The 18014-nt window shown below is 38.6% G+C and overlaps 1 protein-coding gene across 1 annotated transcript in view; it reads right to left on the reverse strand.

Moving 5' to 3' along the window:
- The window catches only part of Dgkk (diacylglycerol kinase kappa), a 119904-nt gene that overhangs the window by 51936 nt on the left and 49954 nt on the right, over window positions 1-18014 (reverse strand). The window contains exons 4-5 of the mRNA XM_042054308.1: window positions 16555-16635; window positions 14618-14722 (exon numbers count right to left, since the gene is read on the reverse strand). Coding sequence (XP_041910242.1) covers window positions 14618-14722; window positions 16555-16635 — 186 coding nt within the window. The remainder of the gene's footprint in view (window positions 1-14617; window positions 14723-16554; window positions 16636-18014) is intronic.

The following is an 18014-nucleotide window of genomic DNA, read 5'->3' on the forward strand; positions in this document are numbered from 1 at the left end:
GAGCTAAAAGAGTGAAGCCAGGCGATGACACTGAGCCACAGAAAATTAGCTGTAGGCCTATAAGCCTAATGGAACTTGCCTTTCTGGGTCGCTAGCTTTCTTTAGATAAGCAACCCTTTTAGTCCTTCTATTTTCTCCATTTCAGAATAGGAATGTCTGTCCTCCACTACTTCCAATATGGAATTTTAAAAGCAGATAAATTGTTCTGGAGGTGGCATATGCCCACGGAAAGAGGAGAAATATTGCCCCCCCTCAAAGGAACATACACAGAGTATAGAAAGGAACATGCAAGAAGTCATTCTGGTACCTCACTGGTATTCTTAGAAAAAGGGAGAAATTTGAATACAGACACAGAGAGAACAACCTGGGAAGCTACAAAAAAAAATAGACACACAGGAAAGCACAATGCGATGGCCCAGGCAGAGACCGGAATAGAACATGGCAAGTCCAAGAACACCATGTATTTCCAATAACCACCAAAACCTCGGAAGGGACAAAGGATTCCTCCTGAAGGCTGTACTCACACTCTGATTTTGGGCTTTGGGCCTCCAAGATAAGAGAAGACATTTTTGTTTTTGTGTTTTACATTTCTCCAATGTAAGAGAATACATTTCTGTTTTTTGTTTTGATTTAAAGCAGGGTTTCATGTAACCCAGACTGTCCTCAAATTTGCTAGTTAGCTGAGGATGACCTTGACCTTCTCTTAAGTAATAAGAATATAGGGATTTATAAATTACACCCAGTTTGTAAATTTGTGTCCTTTAAGTCCCAAAGTTTTTTTGGTAATTTGTTATAGCAGCCATGGACTGGCATAGTATGTCACTACAGGCATTTCTATTTGCTGATATGGATTTCTAAAAATCAAATTTGACAGTAACTGATGGAAGCAGATACAGAGATCCACAACTAAGCACTGGACTGAGCTCCTGGAGTCCAGTCATAGAGGGAGAAGCAATAATATGAGCAAAGGGGTCAAGACCATGATGGAGAAACCCACAGAAACAGCTCACCTGAACTAGTGGGAGCTCACTGAGTCCAGACTGACAGCTGGGGATCCTGTATAAAAGACTGAACTAGGCCCTCTGAATGTGGGTGACAGTTGTGTGGCTTGGGCAATTTGTGGGACCACTGTCAGTGGAACCAATATTTATCTCTATGGCGTGAAATGGCTCTTTGTAAAACCCATTCCCTTTGACCTTGCTCAGTCTAGATACGGGGGGGGGGGGGGGGCGGGGCAAGGAGGTGCATAGGGGCATGCGAGGAGCGGAAGCTAAGTCCTGTCTCAGTGATGTGATACTTTGTTGACTCCCCATGGGAGGCCTCACCCTCTCTGAGGAGTGGATGGGGGTGGGGTGGGGAGAAGGAGGGGGAAGCAGGAGGGAGAGTGGACTGAGGTTGATATGTAAAATAAAAAGACTTTTTAAAAAAAGAATACATAAATAAATTAAATTTGAAGACAGATTCAAAACCGTAGCAGGCATACAAATTGCTAAGAAAGGTTAGTTGGCCTAAACGTCTCAGGGCCTAATTGTTGGATATTTGTGTTTGATTTTTATTATCTCTAAAATACACCCTCCACTGCTCTGATCAGACTCTTACTCTCAATGGATTGAATGGTTGTATAACCTCCCCCCCCACACACACACGCTACTGAAAGCCCAACTCTCAATGTGGCTGTATTACCAGAGAGCCTTTGAGAAATGATTATGTTCTCAGGGTGGAGCCATAATGAATAATATTAGTTCCTATATAAGAACCTTCAGAATTGTCTCCCTTTTCCTTTATCATGTGAAGAGACAGCACAAAACTTGTGCGATAGAAAGTAGGCCTTTGTCAAACAGAGTTTATCAGTAACATCACCTCCAATAAGAAGCAGATGAATCAATCCCAAGATATGTACACCCTAGTAGGACTGAATCATGAATAAGAGAAAATCAGAGAGGAACAATGGCAAGTAATGAAATGAATAGATAATAAAAAGTCATTCACCAAAGAGCATCCTAGGCCCAGAGAGCACCACTGCCTAATTCTATCAAATATTTAAAATAGAAAGAAGGGATGTAGCTGTAATTCAGTGGTAAATTTATTGCCTTGAGTGCATGAAGCACGAGTTTGTGCCTCAGAACCACAAGAGATACTAAGCAAGTTTCTTAAAATCATCTACAGAATCAAAGAATGAATGATACTCAGAAACTCATGCTACAAGGCTTGCATTTCCTTGATGCTAAGGTAATAGAAAGGTTATTATAAAAAATAAATTAACTTATAGGCCAATATCTCTGATGATGATAGATGCAAAAATCCTCAACAAAATGCAGAAAACTGAGTTTGATAACCACAATCAAGTGGGATTTTCCTCACTGGGATTCAAAGTAGTTTAGCATATTCAAATCAACAAATGTGCTATATATTATTTTAACAAATTCAAGTATAAATTAGTAGGACCATCTCAACAGATGCAGAAAAAGCATTTGACAAAATACAGCATCCCTGCTAGATAGATCTCAATAGGTTATATGCAAAAGGAGTGTACCCAAACATAACAAAGGCCATTTATGACGAACCCATAGATAACACAGTTCTCAACAGTGAAGAGCGGAAAGCTTTCTCTCTATGATTAAGGACAAAACAGAATGCCAAATGTCACTCCTTTTCAGCACAGTACTGGAAGTCCTAGCAGAGCAATTGGGGAAGAGAGAGTACTAAGAACCATTCTAATAGAAGAGGAAAATGTAAAACTGTCTCTATTTGCTGATGATTCTATTATATCCATTGTCCTTAGACTAGAAAAAAACATTAAAAATGGTGAGTTATGTAAAGCCGTGGGATACAAAATCAGAATCCAAGAATAATTTGTGTTTCTGTATGCTAATAATGATCTACCAAAAATATTAAGAAAATAATCATACTTATAAAAGCGAGTTTAAAGTTCAGTTCTTACATATAAATATAAACAAGGATGTAAAGGATCTATATAGTGAAAAGTATTACACAGTAGTGAAATAAATCAAAGAAATCAGAAATAAATTGAAAGATACATGTTTTGGGGTTAGAGAATTAATACTATGAAAATGTCAATAATACACAGTCTATAGATTCAACACAATCTCTATGGAAATTCAAACGTTACATTCACAGGGCTGTAATAACCTACTTTAAACTTGTATGGAGCCCAAAATAATCTTGAAACAAAGAACAAAGCTAGAGGCCTCACACTCCTTGATTTGAAAACATAAAGTGATTATAATCAAAACAGCATGGCACTGGCATTAAAAATATAAACCAATAAAACAGGAAAGCCAAAAATCGTCCCATGCACTTATGATCAAGTTTGGCAAAGGTTTTTTTTTTAGAACACAATATGGAGAAAGGGCATCTTTCTTCAACACATGTTGTATGGAAAACTATGTATCAGTATGCAGAGGAATAAAATTAGACATTTCTATCATACGCAAAAATCAAGTCAAGTCTAAATAAGGAAAAGACACAGCATGAATTTGGACAAGAGCTTTCTTTACATGACCTTGAAAGCACAGGTAACCAAAGAAAAATAGACTAATGGGATGATATCAAACTAAAGCTTCAGCATAGCAGAATAAACCAAGGGAGTGAACGTAGACGAAATGGGAGAAAATACTTGTAAATCTGAGGAGGAGCTAATCCCCAAAATATGTAAGAAATTCAATTAAAAGCAAAGAAAACAAGTGTACCACTAGAGAGGAATATAAAATAAGTGACAAGGGAAGGGGAAGTAGACCAAATGAGGGTCTGTTAATTATAGTGGGGGAAGGAGATCAATGCAAAAGGAGAGGGAGGGAGGAGGATAAATAACATCAAGGAGGTCTAAAAAGCCATACAGAATCGTATTCCTATTAATTTACCTAAATCACACACAATACAAGTAAGTCTATGTATATACATAATTCAAATGAAGTTATTTTACTCAAGCAGAAAATATTCCCTGCAAGAGTTATAGACTAACAACACAGCTTCTACATCCAAGGCTCAGGATCCATTCAGGAAGAGGAGGTGGAAAGATGGGGAAAAAATTTTAAGAGCTAAAGGATCAGAAAATCTACCGTGAGATTGCATTTCCCAGAAAAGACAGTGAAGCTCACCCATGATGCCTCAATAATATGGCTGCCTAAACAAAACCTGAACAATAACAGCACCAATAGAAATGCCAACATAGAAATGGGAAATCTTGTGAGGCCCCACCCACAAATAAAGACCCACAGGCAACTAAGAACTGCTGAGAACAGGAGAAATAATCTTAGCCAAGGATTAAACCCTAATTAGTTATCTAATACCAACTACCCAGCTCTGAAATCATATACAAGTTGGCAACCCTAAATTTTCTGATATATGTAGTTAGATAGATATACAGATAGATGATCTGATCCTACTATATCCATTGCCCTTAGACTAGAAAAAACATTAAAAATGGTGAGTTATGTAAAGCTGTGAGATATAAAATTAGAATCTAAGAATCATTTATGTTTCTATATGCTAATAATGATCTATCAAAAATATTAAAAAATTAAGAAAAGAATCCTATATATGTGTATATATACATACAAACACAAACACACACACACACACACATATATATATATATATATATAGTATGGCCCTTTTCATATATATATATATGAAGCAAGGTGGGATACAAGGGAGGATTTCTGGGAGGAAAGAAAAGGGGAAAACAATATAACTATATTTTAGTTCCCTAAAAGAAACTAATAAAAAATAAAACACAGTCATTTTAAAGGTCAACAGACCTGAACAGACCTTTCTGTGAAGGGCAATTGAAAATGCTCAGTATCACTAATCACTAAATGTAAATCAAACCATGGTAAGATAGCATCCTATTCCTGTTAGAATGCCCTGATCAAAAGAAATGAGAGATACAAAGTGTTGGAAAGATATTGAACAAAGGGAGTTTTGAAAAGTCATTTATTAAAATGCAAATTAACATAACCAGTTTGAAAAACAGCATAGAGAGTTCTCAAAAAATTAAAAGCAGAACTACCATATAGTGTTAGAGTTATTGAGACCAGGAGTATAGGGCTTTAGTATCAGTTTCTATGGAGACTGGAGTATCACAAGTCTAAGGTCTGTCTAGGCTACCGAATGATTTCAAGGCTAGCCTGGGCAGCTTGGTAAGCTCCTGATCAAAAATAAAAAAAAAATTACTTCTTTTATTTCTTGAGATCATATTATAATTACATTAATTTCCCTTTCTCTGTCTTCCTTCCAAGCCCCTCCTTGATCTTTTTCAAATACATAGCTACATAGCTTCTCTTTTCATGAAATCATGTTGTTACATGCACATACACATATCTTAATTGTGCAAGAGGTGGGGGATTGGTAAGAGCCAAGGAAATAGGGAGTTTGCTGTGGGGTTGTTTTTCCTAGGAATGGAAGAAGCTACACCAATAAAGTCTCACCAGGACTGTCAAATCTGAGCTGAATTGTCGACACAGTAATGTGGACAAAGTGGGAAAGCCCAAGAGGCCTCAATCCTACACAAGGAACTACAGACAACTACAGAATGCGGTGGTGGGGGGATAGTCTTCTTAGGTCCATATGCATGGAAAATCTTTTTCCAACCCTGTGCCCTGCGGTAATGTCTAGTCTTGATGTTGAGGCATGTTTCTTCAGCAGGAGGATGGATTCTGTTTTGCATTCATTCTGTTAGTCAGTGTCTTTTTATTGAGGAATTAAGACCATTGATATTGAGAGGTATCAATGACCAATGACTGTTGATTCCTATTGTTTTGTTGTTGCTGTAGGTGGTGGCGGCGATGGTGGTGGTGGTGTGTATGTTAGTATGTGTGTGCGTTTTTCCTCCTTTTAATATACTAGTCAGGTCTGAGATTATTTATTCCCTGTGTTTTCTTGGAAGCAGTAACATCTATAGGTTGGAGTTTATCTTATAGCAACTGTTTTAAGGCTGGGTTTGTAGCTAGATCCTGCTTAAATTTGGTTTTATCATGGAATATCTTATTTTCTCCATCTATAGTGATTGAAAGTTTTAGTGGGTATAGTAGTCTCAGCTGGCAGCTGTGGTCTATTGGAGTCGGCAACACATCTGTCATGGTCATTCTGGCTTTTAGAGTCTCCATTGAGATATCAGGTGTAATTCTAATAGGTCTTTATTCTTATGTGGCTTAATCTTTTCCTTTTGCTTGCAGCTTTTAGTATTATTTCTTTGTTATGTATGTTTTGGTTATTATGTGTTGAAGGGACTTCCTTTTCTGGTGAAAACTATTTGGTATCCTGTATCCTTCTTGTACCTTTATAGGCATCTCCTTCTTTAGGTTAGTATAATTTTCTTGAAAATATTTTCTGGAACCTGAGTTGTGTTTCTTCTTTCTCTATTCCCATTATTCTTAGATTTTTGTCTTTTCACTTTGTCCCAGATTTCCTGGACGCTTTGTGTCAGGAGATTTTTAGATTTAATATTTTCTTTGGCCGATGTATCTTTCTTCTAGCACACCTGCAACACCTGAGATTCCCTCTTCCATCTATTCTGTTCTGTTGGTGAACTTTGTCTCTATAGTTCCTGCTTGAATTCAGAAATTCTTTCATTTCCAGAATCCCATCTGTTTGGGTTTTCCTTGTTGATTCTATTTCCATTTTTTTAGGTCTTGAATGGTGTTATTCATTTCTATGCACTGTTCTCTCTCTCTCTCTGTCTCTCTGTCTCTCTGTCTCTGTCTCTCTCTCTCTCTCTCTCTCTCTCTCTCTCTCTCTCTCTCTCTCTCTCTCTCTGTGTGTGTGTGTGTGTGTGTGTGTGTGTGTGTGTGTGTATGTGTGTGTATTTCTGGATTTCTTTAAGGTCCTCTATCATCCTCATATGGACTGTTTTAAGATCTTTTTATTATTCTACCGTTATATTAGAATACTCAGGTCCTGCTGTATTAGGGTTTCTGCTGATTGTGTTTTTGCTGGTGACTAGGCATCTGAGATTGGGATGATTACAGTTCTAGATACTGATACAGGTATCAGTTTTGTTTTCGTTGGTTGGGTGTTTTGTTTTTTGGTTTCTGTTTCCTCTCTGGTTTTAGGAGAGTACAGCGGCTCTATGGTTCCTCTTAGGAAATTTTCTGTGAACCTGACAGGTGTGGCTACTGTGGGTTCCAGGCAAATGAACCTAAGAAAAAAAGCTGGTGTAGCTATTTTAATACGACAAGATAGACCCAAGAGATAGAGAAGGACACTACATAGTCATCAAAGGAAAAATCCCCCCAGAGGACACTGCAATTCTAAACATCTATGCCCAAAATGCAAGGGCACCCAAGTTTGTAAATGAAATACTACTACAGCTCAATTCACACATTGACCCAAACACACTGATAGTGGGAGACTTCAATACCCCACTCTGAACAGACAGATCATCTAACCAAAAACTAAATAGAAATGCTGATGCCAGATAATGTTATAAACCAAACGGACCTAACAGATATTTACAAAGCATTTCACTCAAACACAAAAGAATATGCCTTCTTCTTTGTGCCTCATGCAACTTTCTCCAAAACAGACCAAATACTCAGACACAAAGCCAGTCACATCAGATACAAAAAAACTGAAGTAACAGCCTGCTTCCTATCATACTCCCACAGATTAAAGTTGGACATCAACAACAACAGAAACGACAGAAAGCTCACAATCTCATGGAAACTGAACAACTCACTACTGAATGAAAATTGGTTCAAGACAAAAATAGAGAAAAAGGGCTGGAGAGATGGCTCAGAGGTTAAGAGCATTGCCTGCTCTTCCAAAGGTCCTGAGTTCAATTTCCCAGCAACCACATGGTGGCTGACAACCATCTGTAATGGGGTATGGTGCCCTCTTCTGGCCTGCAGGCATACACACACAGACAGAATATTGTATACATAATAACTAAATAAATATTTTTAAAAATAGAGAAAGAAATTAAAGACTTTCTAGAATTGGATGAAAATGAACACAAAAACATATCCAAATTTGATTCCCCAACTCCCCCCCACACACACTTCCTGCTCTTCCTGCAGGGGTTATTCTCCCCGATACTGCCTCTCTCTTCCTGTCCCTTCCCAGCTTGCATCCAGAACACCCCCCCCCCGCCTCATCCTCCCGTCTTTGGGGCCACAAAATCCCACAGCTCAGCCTGTTTGGGCGCCGGGGACCTGGAATTGAGTGCACCCAGGCCGGTGGGAGGTCCCCTCCTTCATTAGCCTGCCTGCAGCAAGGTAGGCCCTTTGTCAGTGAGCTGCTTGACCTGCAAGGAGACCTGACAGTCTGCCAGAGGATCCATCATTCATTGGGGTGAGTGAGTGCCTGAACGGTGGCAGCTGCCCGGAGAGGGACCACCGACATTCCCCAACTCCCCCCCCCACACACACTTCCTGCAGGGGTTATTCTCCACATACTGCCTCTCTCTTCCTGTCCCTTCCCAGCTTGCACCCAGAACCCCCACCCCCGCCTCATCCTCCCGTCTTTGGGGCCACAAACATATCCAAATTTATGGGACACCATGAAAGCCATTCCAAGAGGCAAGTTCATAGCACTAAGTGCCTACATAGAAAAGAAAAAACAATGGAGAGCTCTCACGCTAGTAACTTAGCAGCCTGCCTGGAGACTCTAGAACAAAAGAAGAAATCAGTCTCAAAGGGAATAGATGGCTAAAAGTAATCAAACCGAGGGCTGAAATCGATAAAATAGAAACAAATAGAACAATACAAAGAATCAATGATGCAAACAGTTGATTCTTTGAGAAAATTCAACAAGATAGACAAGCCTTTATCTGAACTAACTAAAAGACAGAGTGAGAAAATCTAACAAAATCAGAAATGAAAGAGAGACATAACAACAGACACTGAGGAAATCCAGAAAATCATAAGGCATACTTTTTTGTTTTTTTAAGGATATATTTTAAAAACCTATATTCCACCGAACTGGAAAATCTAAAAGAAATGGATAATTTTCCTGATAGATACCACTCACCAAACTTAAATCAGGATCAGATAGACAATTTAAACAGACATATTATTCTCAGTGAAATAGAAAGTCATTAAATTTTTTCAGCCATAAAAAGCTCAGAGCCTAGTTGTTTTAACACAGAATTCTACCAGGCTTTCAAAAAAGAGTTAACACCAATACTCCTCAAATTATTGAATAAAATAGAAACATAAAGAACATTGCCCATTCATTTTATGAGACCACAGTTACTCTGATACCCAAACCATGTATACACATAAGAAAGAAAGAGAACTACAGAGCAACATCCCTTAGGAGCATATATGCAAAAATACTAAATAAAATACTAGTAAACCACATCTAAAAACACATCAAAAAGATCATCAACCATGATCAAGCTTTATCCCAGAGATGCAGGATGCTTCCTGTATAATCTACCATATAACATAACCCAACATATAAATGTTATCCACCATATAAACATCTGAAAGACAAAAAACACATGATAATCTCATCAGATGCAGAAATGGTCCTTTACAAAATCTAACACTCCATCATAATAAAAGTCCCAGGAGGGATTAGGGATACAAGGGATATTCATCAACATAATCAAGGTAGTTTACAGCAAGCCCGTAGCCAACAACAAATTAAGTGGAAAGAAACTCAAAGCGATTCCACTGAAATCAGAAACAAGACGAAGTTGTCCATTCCCTTCATACTTAGCCAATATGGTACTTGAAGTCTTAGCTAAAGCAATAAGAAAGTTGAAGGAGATAATGGGGACACAAATTCAAAAGGAAAAGGTCAGATATCTTTATTTGTAGATAATATGATAGTATACACAAGTGGTCCAAAAATTTCCACCAGAAAAGGTCCACAGTTGATCACTTCCAGCAAAGTAGCTCGATTCAAAATTAACTCACAAAAATCAGTAGCCCTCCTATATACAAATGACAAATGGACTGAGAAAGAAATAAGGGAAGTAACACCTGTAAATAATATACAATATAATAAAATAAAATGTATACATATGCCTGTAAAAATACATAATAAACCTGTAAATAATATATAATAATATAAAAATAGATTGGGATAACTCTAACCAAGAAAGTTAAAGACGTATGATAAAAATCTTCAAGTCTTTGAAGAAAATGTAAGATGGAAAGGTCTCCCATGCTCATAGATTAACATAGTAAAAATGGCCATTCTACCAAAAGCTATCTAAATTCCTATACAATTCCTCATAGATCTTGATAGGCTAATTCTCAACTCCATATGGAAACACAAAATACCCTGGATAGCTAAAACAATCCTGAACAATAAAAGAACTTCTAGAGGTATCATTATTTCTGATTTCAAATTTCATTGCAGAGCTATAGTCCCAAAACCAACATGGTATTGGTACAAATACAGGCATGTTGATCCATGGAATGGAATTGAAGACCCAGACATCTAGACAAACAACCATTGACAACTGAGTTTTGATAAAGAAGCCAGAAAGTCACATTGGAGAAAAGATAGTGTCTTCAACAAATGGTGCAGATCAAACTGGATGGCCCATGAACAAGAAGCCAAACAGATCCATACTTACCACCCTGCACAAAATTCAAGTTTAAGTGTATCAAAGACCTCAACATAAAACCAGATACATGGAACCTGATAGAAGATAAAGTGGGGGATAGCTCTGAATGCATTGGAACAGAAAAAGATTTTCTGAAGAACATTATTAGTGCAGGCACTAAGATGGACAATTAATAAATGGGACTTCTTGAAACTAAAAGCTTCTACATGGCAAAGGTCAATACTATATGGACAAAGTGGCAGCCTACAGAATGGCAAAGAAATTTACCATCCAATAGAAGGTTAATTTCTTATCTATCTATCTATCTATCTATCTATCTATCCTCAAGAAACTAGATATCAAAAAACAATCCAATAAAAATGGGATACAAATCTAAACAGAATTCTTAATGGAGGAAACTCAAATGGCTGAGAATCACTTAAATGTTCAATATTGTGCAAGGAGAGACCTTGGTTGACTCAGCTCTAGATGAGATATTGCCATCACATCTCTCTCTGCAAAGCTCAGGCAACCCCACAGAAGAGGAAGTGGAAAGAGTGTGAGAGCCAGGGGGGATGGAGGACACCAGGAGAATAGGGCCCTCTAAATCAACTGAGCAAAGCTCATATGCACTCACAGAGCCCAAAGCAGCAAGCGTAGGACTGCATCAGTTCCTCTGTGTATATTTTATAGTTTTTGGTTTAGTGTTTTTATGGGACTGTTGTGTGAATAAGTAGGTCTCTAATTCTTTTGCCTTCTCTTAGGCTCTTTTTCTTCTGTTGTTTGTCTGTCTTGTTCAACTTAGGTGTTATTTTTTTTTGTTTTCTCTTATTACATTTTATTGTTACCTCTGTTTTTGTCTAATAAGAAACAGAAAGGGAGTGGATCTGGATGGGAGGAGAGATGGGGAGGAACTGGGAGGAGAAGAGGAATAGGGAACTGAAATCAGGATACATTGTATGAGAAATGAATCTATTTTAAATAAAATGGAAAAAAATGAAAAGCCACAAAGGAAAATTTCTAAGATTGGGCCTTTAGAACATTGTTGGAATCTTACTTTCCTGTCCAAAACCTTTTCCCTACCATATGTCTTCAGTGCTGGAGATGAAACCAAAGGCCTCTCAATATGGTGTGTTCTACCACTGACTTCCATCCCTATTCCACTTTGGCTTTTTCTTGTATTTAGCTTCCCTTCTTACTCCACTATCTTTTCTAGCATCCTTCTTGGGACTTAACTTTATCTTGCTTGAGGTGATATATAACTTCCTCCCTGAAGTTCTAGCTTCTAGTTTTCCCCTTGTCAAATCCCTTCTGTGTTTTGTGTATGTGTGGGGAGTGTACACGTTTGTACATATGTCACATACATATGTGCAGGTGTACCTGTGTGCAAATGTGGAGGAGGCCATCAGATATCTACACGTCTTGCTCCCTAATTTATTTTGTGAGACAGGGTTCTCTCACTCAACCTAAACATTGCCGTCTTAGCTACACTGGTGGGTCAATTAACTCCTGGAATTCAGTTGCCTCTGTACCTCTAATAATATAACAGAATATACTGCAATGTCAGACTTTTTATGTGGGTCCTGGTATCCAAATTCAGGTTCTCACACTCATTAGCAAGCTTTAGCCACTGAGCAATCTCCCCAGCGGCTCCAGTCTCTATTTCTCAAGTTAACAACTCTCTTCAATCTTTCAATTGAAATGTTATCCTATTATAAGTCTTCCTTCCTTCTCCTGGCATGGAAGAACATCTGCCATTAGCCCCAGTTCACATTTCTGACCCTGCTTGTTGTGGTCATATTCCTAAACATTTCCAAGCCATGTTTCATTGTATTTTAAGAAGATTCTCTTTTCCTGGTAATTAGGGTTTTTTTTTCTTTTTTTCTTATGGCAGTTTCCATATCCAGGATTCCCTGGTGACCCAAACCCTTGCCACTAATTAAGTTCCATTTATCTTTCAGGGTCAGACTCAAGTTTCTTCTCTACTAATTCTTCCCAGAAGACATACATAGCCATTCTTCTTCTGCATTTCTATACTGCTTTAATATCTGTTTATCTGAGAACTAACTTCAGTACTGGCATGTTTGTGTATATCTTGTCTCCCTAACCACCTAAACACTCACTGGGCTCAGGAACTAGAATTCTATCTTTTTTCCCAACACATTTGACGCCAGAACTGAACAATATATATGGAATAGTTTCCAATAGCTTATCCAACCACTTTGTCACTACTTTAATAGCTCACTAAACCCATGATTAACCTTTTGTCACCATCACCACAAATGTCAGGCACTGCTGGCAACAGAAGACAGAAAAGACTATCAGAGATAAGGTGCATACAAAAGAAAAGCATTCCCTGTTTAAGCTTCAAGCAAGATGAAATACTAACGTAATCAGAGTGCTCTAGCAGCTGAAAGTGTTCCTCAATATATTTAGGTCCCTGAGGCAACTCCACAGATTTGAATTAGGTCCTTATACAGTTCTGCCAAGAGAGTGAGCAGGCAAACTATTCTTTTCTTTTCTAGTGTGGGCCGGGTTGTCAATAGCCAGGTGTTGAATTCAATGGCGTCAATAATGACACATCTATTTTCTGGTGGTTTTTCTCCGGGATTTTTGCATTCCTAAACTAATAATTAAAATTCAAAATATCCTACATGACCTTTTGTGAAACTGAAAATACGACGTGATATGTCAGAAACATTCCAGTGTGAACAGAAGTAAGCCAAGAGAAAGGCATTGTTCCCCAAGAATGAGAAAGAATGAGCAGTAATGAATGAATAACTCTTTGCTGCTGCCCTCAATGCCACAGAAGAGATAGATTACTCCATCGGGAAAGGGAGAAGAGCAAAGCAGTTAAATACTAAATGCCAAGTCACACAAAGGCCTATTAGCAGATGCTATGCGGATGACTCTCAATTAAGCACTACACATTGTAGGCCTATAAGAAGGCTTCATGATATGTTGAAGGCTCCAGCTCAGTCATGTTGCGATGCTACCCCCATCATAGTCATGAGCAGCTGAGTGTATAGTGAGAGCATCAAGTGGTCAAAAACCCAAACTATCTTGAGAGTGTGTGGAATGATGATTCTTCTTAAAGGCATTATTTTTAATTTCTAAACTTCATTATTACTGAGAACACTGCTCCGGCCTTAATACCCAAAACAATTCTCTATCTTTGTTAGTTATTTAAGACATTAAGCATCTTTTGGGGTTATATTTTCTTCTGAATTAACTTTTTTAAGGCTATATTCATTTTGCTCCTCTATTGCTAAGACTTTCAGAGAAGAATCTTGCTTTAGGATGGATGGACTTTGTATCAATCGCGCTCAAAACTGACTTCAAAATTTCCCTTCGATTTACAGTAATATTTATTCAAAAAATTTACTTGATGTCTCTATGATATAGACATCTTTCTAAGTAAATAAATGACATGATCCTTTCCATCATGCAACTTACATAGATTATAATTATGGTAGATTTACAAAAGAGCTAGCCAAGGCCAGATCTCACAGTCTGAATATTATTTTAGAGACAGTGAAGGAGAAAAAGGCCCCCAATGAGCTGTGGGGGATAAGCTCCTTCTCCTGACTTTTAAATTTCTTTTGTGACAGACAGAAAACAGAAGTGGGAGGATTACATAGCCTTGATTTCTTTTTAAAGAGAGTGCTTCTTTCTCCTTGATCTGATTCCTTCCTCTCTCTCAGCTTCACTTTCCTGAAGTGTTATTATTCTTCTTCTGAAGACAGGAATTAAAACTGCTAATTGCAACTTTCTTAACAATTGTGGACGTTTAAGTTAACTGCATAAATACATGTCATGGATTTCATTTACTGGATGTAACATGACATATCTACCAATACAGAGGAGTCTAAGCTACATGCTTACCAGAGTCTGAGCCCAACTGAAGTTTGCCTATTTGTGTGAGTAGTTCTCAACACGTTTCCAAATGCTGTCTATCTATCTACTTCCCAGCTGGCTAGTCTCTGCTCCCAGTTGAGCAGTTCTGTGCTTGGGAACCGACTTCCCTAATGCAGTCCCTTAAGACTCCACATTCTGCCAAGAGCTGTGTGTATTCGCCACCAGTTGCCTTACCGAATGGATTTCTCCCTGCTGGACAGTTTTTATGATGTTAATCCAGTCTTCCATGTCTTCCCGACTGGGTGCAATCAGGGAGACTTTTCGATGTGGTGTGATAATCTAAACAAAACATCATATTATTAGTTGCTTTTCACCAACAAAGCTCCCAGCCCCGAGTCTGCAAATTCTCCACAAAATTAGACATAGGTACCAAGCATAGTCCCAGCCACTGCTTGAATATAAGACCTCAGCTGCTCTCAGAACTATTCAAGACAGTAATGATTAAAATAGTAATAATAAATACTCTAATGCCACCTCATGTGTGTCAAATACTATTCTGATGCATTTTAGGAATAATTCTTTCAATCAGTCTTTATTACAGTCCCATGAGACGGACATTATGTTTCTTCCCCTTTCATAGCCAGGAAAACGAAGACAAGGGCAGTTAAATAACTAAAGTCATCCAGAAGTTTAAAAATGAAGGCAGATTCTTTGACTCTTGAGTCCATGCTCTTAAACACTAAGCTACAGGTCATCCATTTTTAAAAGGAGCTTGCCTAGAGTGTTTACTTGCTCACTGCTGTTCTATGGAAAGTAGGGGAAGTGTATTTACTTCAATAGAGTCCCTCTCTTGCTGTTTGTGCGCCATACCAAATGTCAAAAAAATCCAGCTTCTTCCTTTATCATTGGCAGGGAGAAATAAGTGGAAGAACCTTGCCAGGAATAGTATCAAAGCCACACTGAAGGTCATATTTTATCTATCTACCTACCTACCTATCTATCTATCTATCTATCTATCTATCTATCTATCTATCTATCATTGTGTGTGTGCATGATGTGCACATGTATGTATGTGAGTGTAGGTGTATGTGTGGCAAAGACCATGTGCGAAGGCCAATTTTTAGGAGTTGGTTCTCTCCTTCCTCAACGGGATCCAGGGATTGAGTTCAGATCATTGCGCTTTCATGGCAAACTCTTTTGCCTGGTGAGCCACCTCACTGCTTCAGTGCTGAGAGTCTCAATGATGCAGCCAGAAGCAGAGCTTGTATTCTTTGCAGATAGTAAGAGAGAATACAATTGGCTATCATGTCAGCCATTGCTTCGGGGGCACTGCTTGTTATTGTATGATGAATGCCTCAAACTGATGCTAGCGCTAACCACACTAACATGCAATTTTGGTCTCCTTTTGCAGGTAGTGCTTGATTTTGTGGCAGATAGGCATAGGAGCTGGTTAGGACATTGAATAACCACAGTCACTCCTTTGTTTTCAATCCAGTTCTTAGTTGATCTGATGTGCAGCAGGCCCTGCACTTTGACTAAGATAAAGGATAGCCTCGCCTCAAGCGGAACCCTAATGTAACAACTGATGGGGCTGGCAAAAACAATTTTGGAGATGGTGGGAAGGAGCATTCAGGGCTAGTGGACTTGATGCTTTCAAGTGATTATTCCGGTTTAGATATACGTGAATGACCAAAGCAGTACAACGACCCAGGGACACTAAGCCCTGAAAACTTCTGCTTTCTTAGAAGTATTCTCATCCGTAACCTCACCATGGACTAGATTTTACTGCGGATGACCTACCATGCCAGGGGAAATTATGTCATGAACCTTGGTTATTCTATTTTTTCCTATGGCTTATCAGTCTCTCGAAACTCTCCCCAATGATACTTCTAAACCACCTTTACCAAGAAGACTGATTGAATACCATAATAATGAAAAGCCCCTTGTCCCTTGAAGTCAGCTTGGCTTTATAGCAGCCTTTAATGGGGAACATGGTTAGTACTCACTGTCCCCGCCATCATTAGGCTAGCGGAAATTTGGATAAATAATAGCATTTTGCAATCAAAGAAGACTTGTTAACCCTAATGTTCCCCAAAATGGAACAAACAGAACGACCCTACTTCTTGGCTATCCCCGCCCATGCACATCCAGCCATTCTCCATCTTACTTACACAGAAACCGTGGCAAAGATTTGTCCAGCTGCTTTCTGCCAAGACGACTTGCGACAGGTCAAGTGTTTCAAACTGCGCAAACTGGAAGATTGATAAGGAGAACAGTAAGAAGCCGTCTGACTAATTAGGCAAACAGACATAAAAGGTACACACACACATCCACTGACAAACATTTTTGGCAGTTACGATCTAACCATTTGTCTTGAGGGCTAGGATTGATACAGTCACATGACTTCTGTAGACAAGGCATGTGGCAAGCATAAAACAAACAAAATAGAAACACAACTTTCCAAAAAACTTTTCGGTAGACTTGGAGCAAGGCTTGGGCTGCTCAGCAGACTTGCTCAAATATAAACTTAGTGCTGGATAAGATAACAAAATACAGCCTACCTGGGCAATTTGCAGTATAAATATTATCAAGCCCTACCTAATTTATTGGGTGGCAGCCTTTGACTATGTCCTTGTCATAGCCAGTCTGGAGCCTGTGTCTCCCAGTAGATCTGATGCGGTAGAGACCGCTCAGCTAGCAGCAGAGCATCAGTACCGTCCATACAGACAAGGCTAGTTGCTCACTATGTAACTTCTGTTGGCATATAAGACTCCATGCTCAGAACGGCCTAGGATTTGGTCTAAAGTTTGCTATCACCACCTTTAAATCCCTGATCATTTGAGTTTGTGTTTTGTAAATAAAGCCCAATAAGACCATGGGCTGTGACACGAATACGGGAAGCCTATGTCACCTACACGTCCATTCCTGTTTTGTCATTCTAATTGTATTATCATATGCCTGCACTTCTAATTCCAGTGAATCCCATCATGGTGGTAAGGCAAGTACAAAGTATGCTATGTCTATGACTGAGCAGCTGTGGGTACTAACAGTCCAGATGTTCTGTTGGAGCCACAACTTGCTACAAACACGAAGCAAATGCAGTGTTTTTTGTTTTTTGTTTTTAAGAAACAAGCAACCAGGGAGCCCTATTCTATTCATTCTTATTCCTTGCCTGTCCTTGTATTATGAAACCATTAATGCTGAAAAGGATGGCACTGAAGGACTAGGAAAGCTGGGGCAAACCACTGTGCCTTTTCCATTTACTCAGAAAGTGTTGGCAGAATGGGAACATATAAAAAAGTGGAAAAGAAAGAGCTTGTTTTGTATACTGCTGAAAACAAAATACACATGCATGTAAGAGCTACTAACACAAATTATATAATGATGGTGCTTCCTTTTATAAGTTAAATGCTCTTATATTTACATTTAAAACTGGAATGGTACGAAAGAAAATTAAATGGCAAACTTTATACAAATTATCTTTTTAGAATAACATTAAATCCCAAATCAAAACACCATAAGCCAATGCTTTATATTTTAGTATAAATAGGAAACATTTTGTGTTAGTATCATTAATGATATCTTTCCTGGTTTTTGAGTAAAGGGTTCTGCATTTTCATTTTGCACTGGG

Source organism: Arvicola amphibius, chromosome X (assembly GCF_903992535.2).
Source record: "Arvicola amphibius chromosome X, mArvAmp1.2, whole genome shotgun sequence".
Lineage (NCBI taxonomy): Eukaryota > Metazoa > Chordata > Mammalia > Rodentia > Cricetidae > Arvicola > Arvicola amphibius.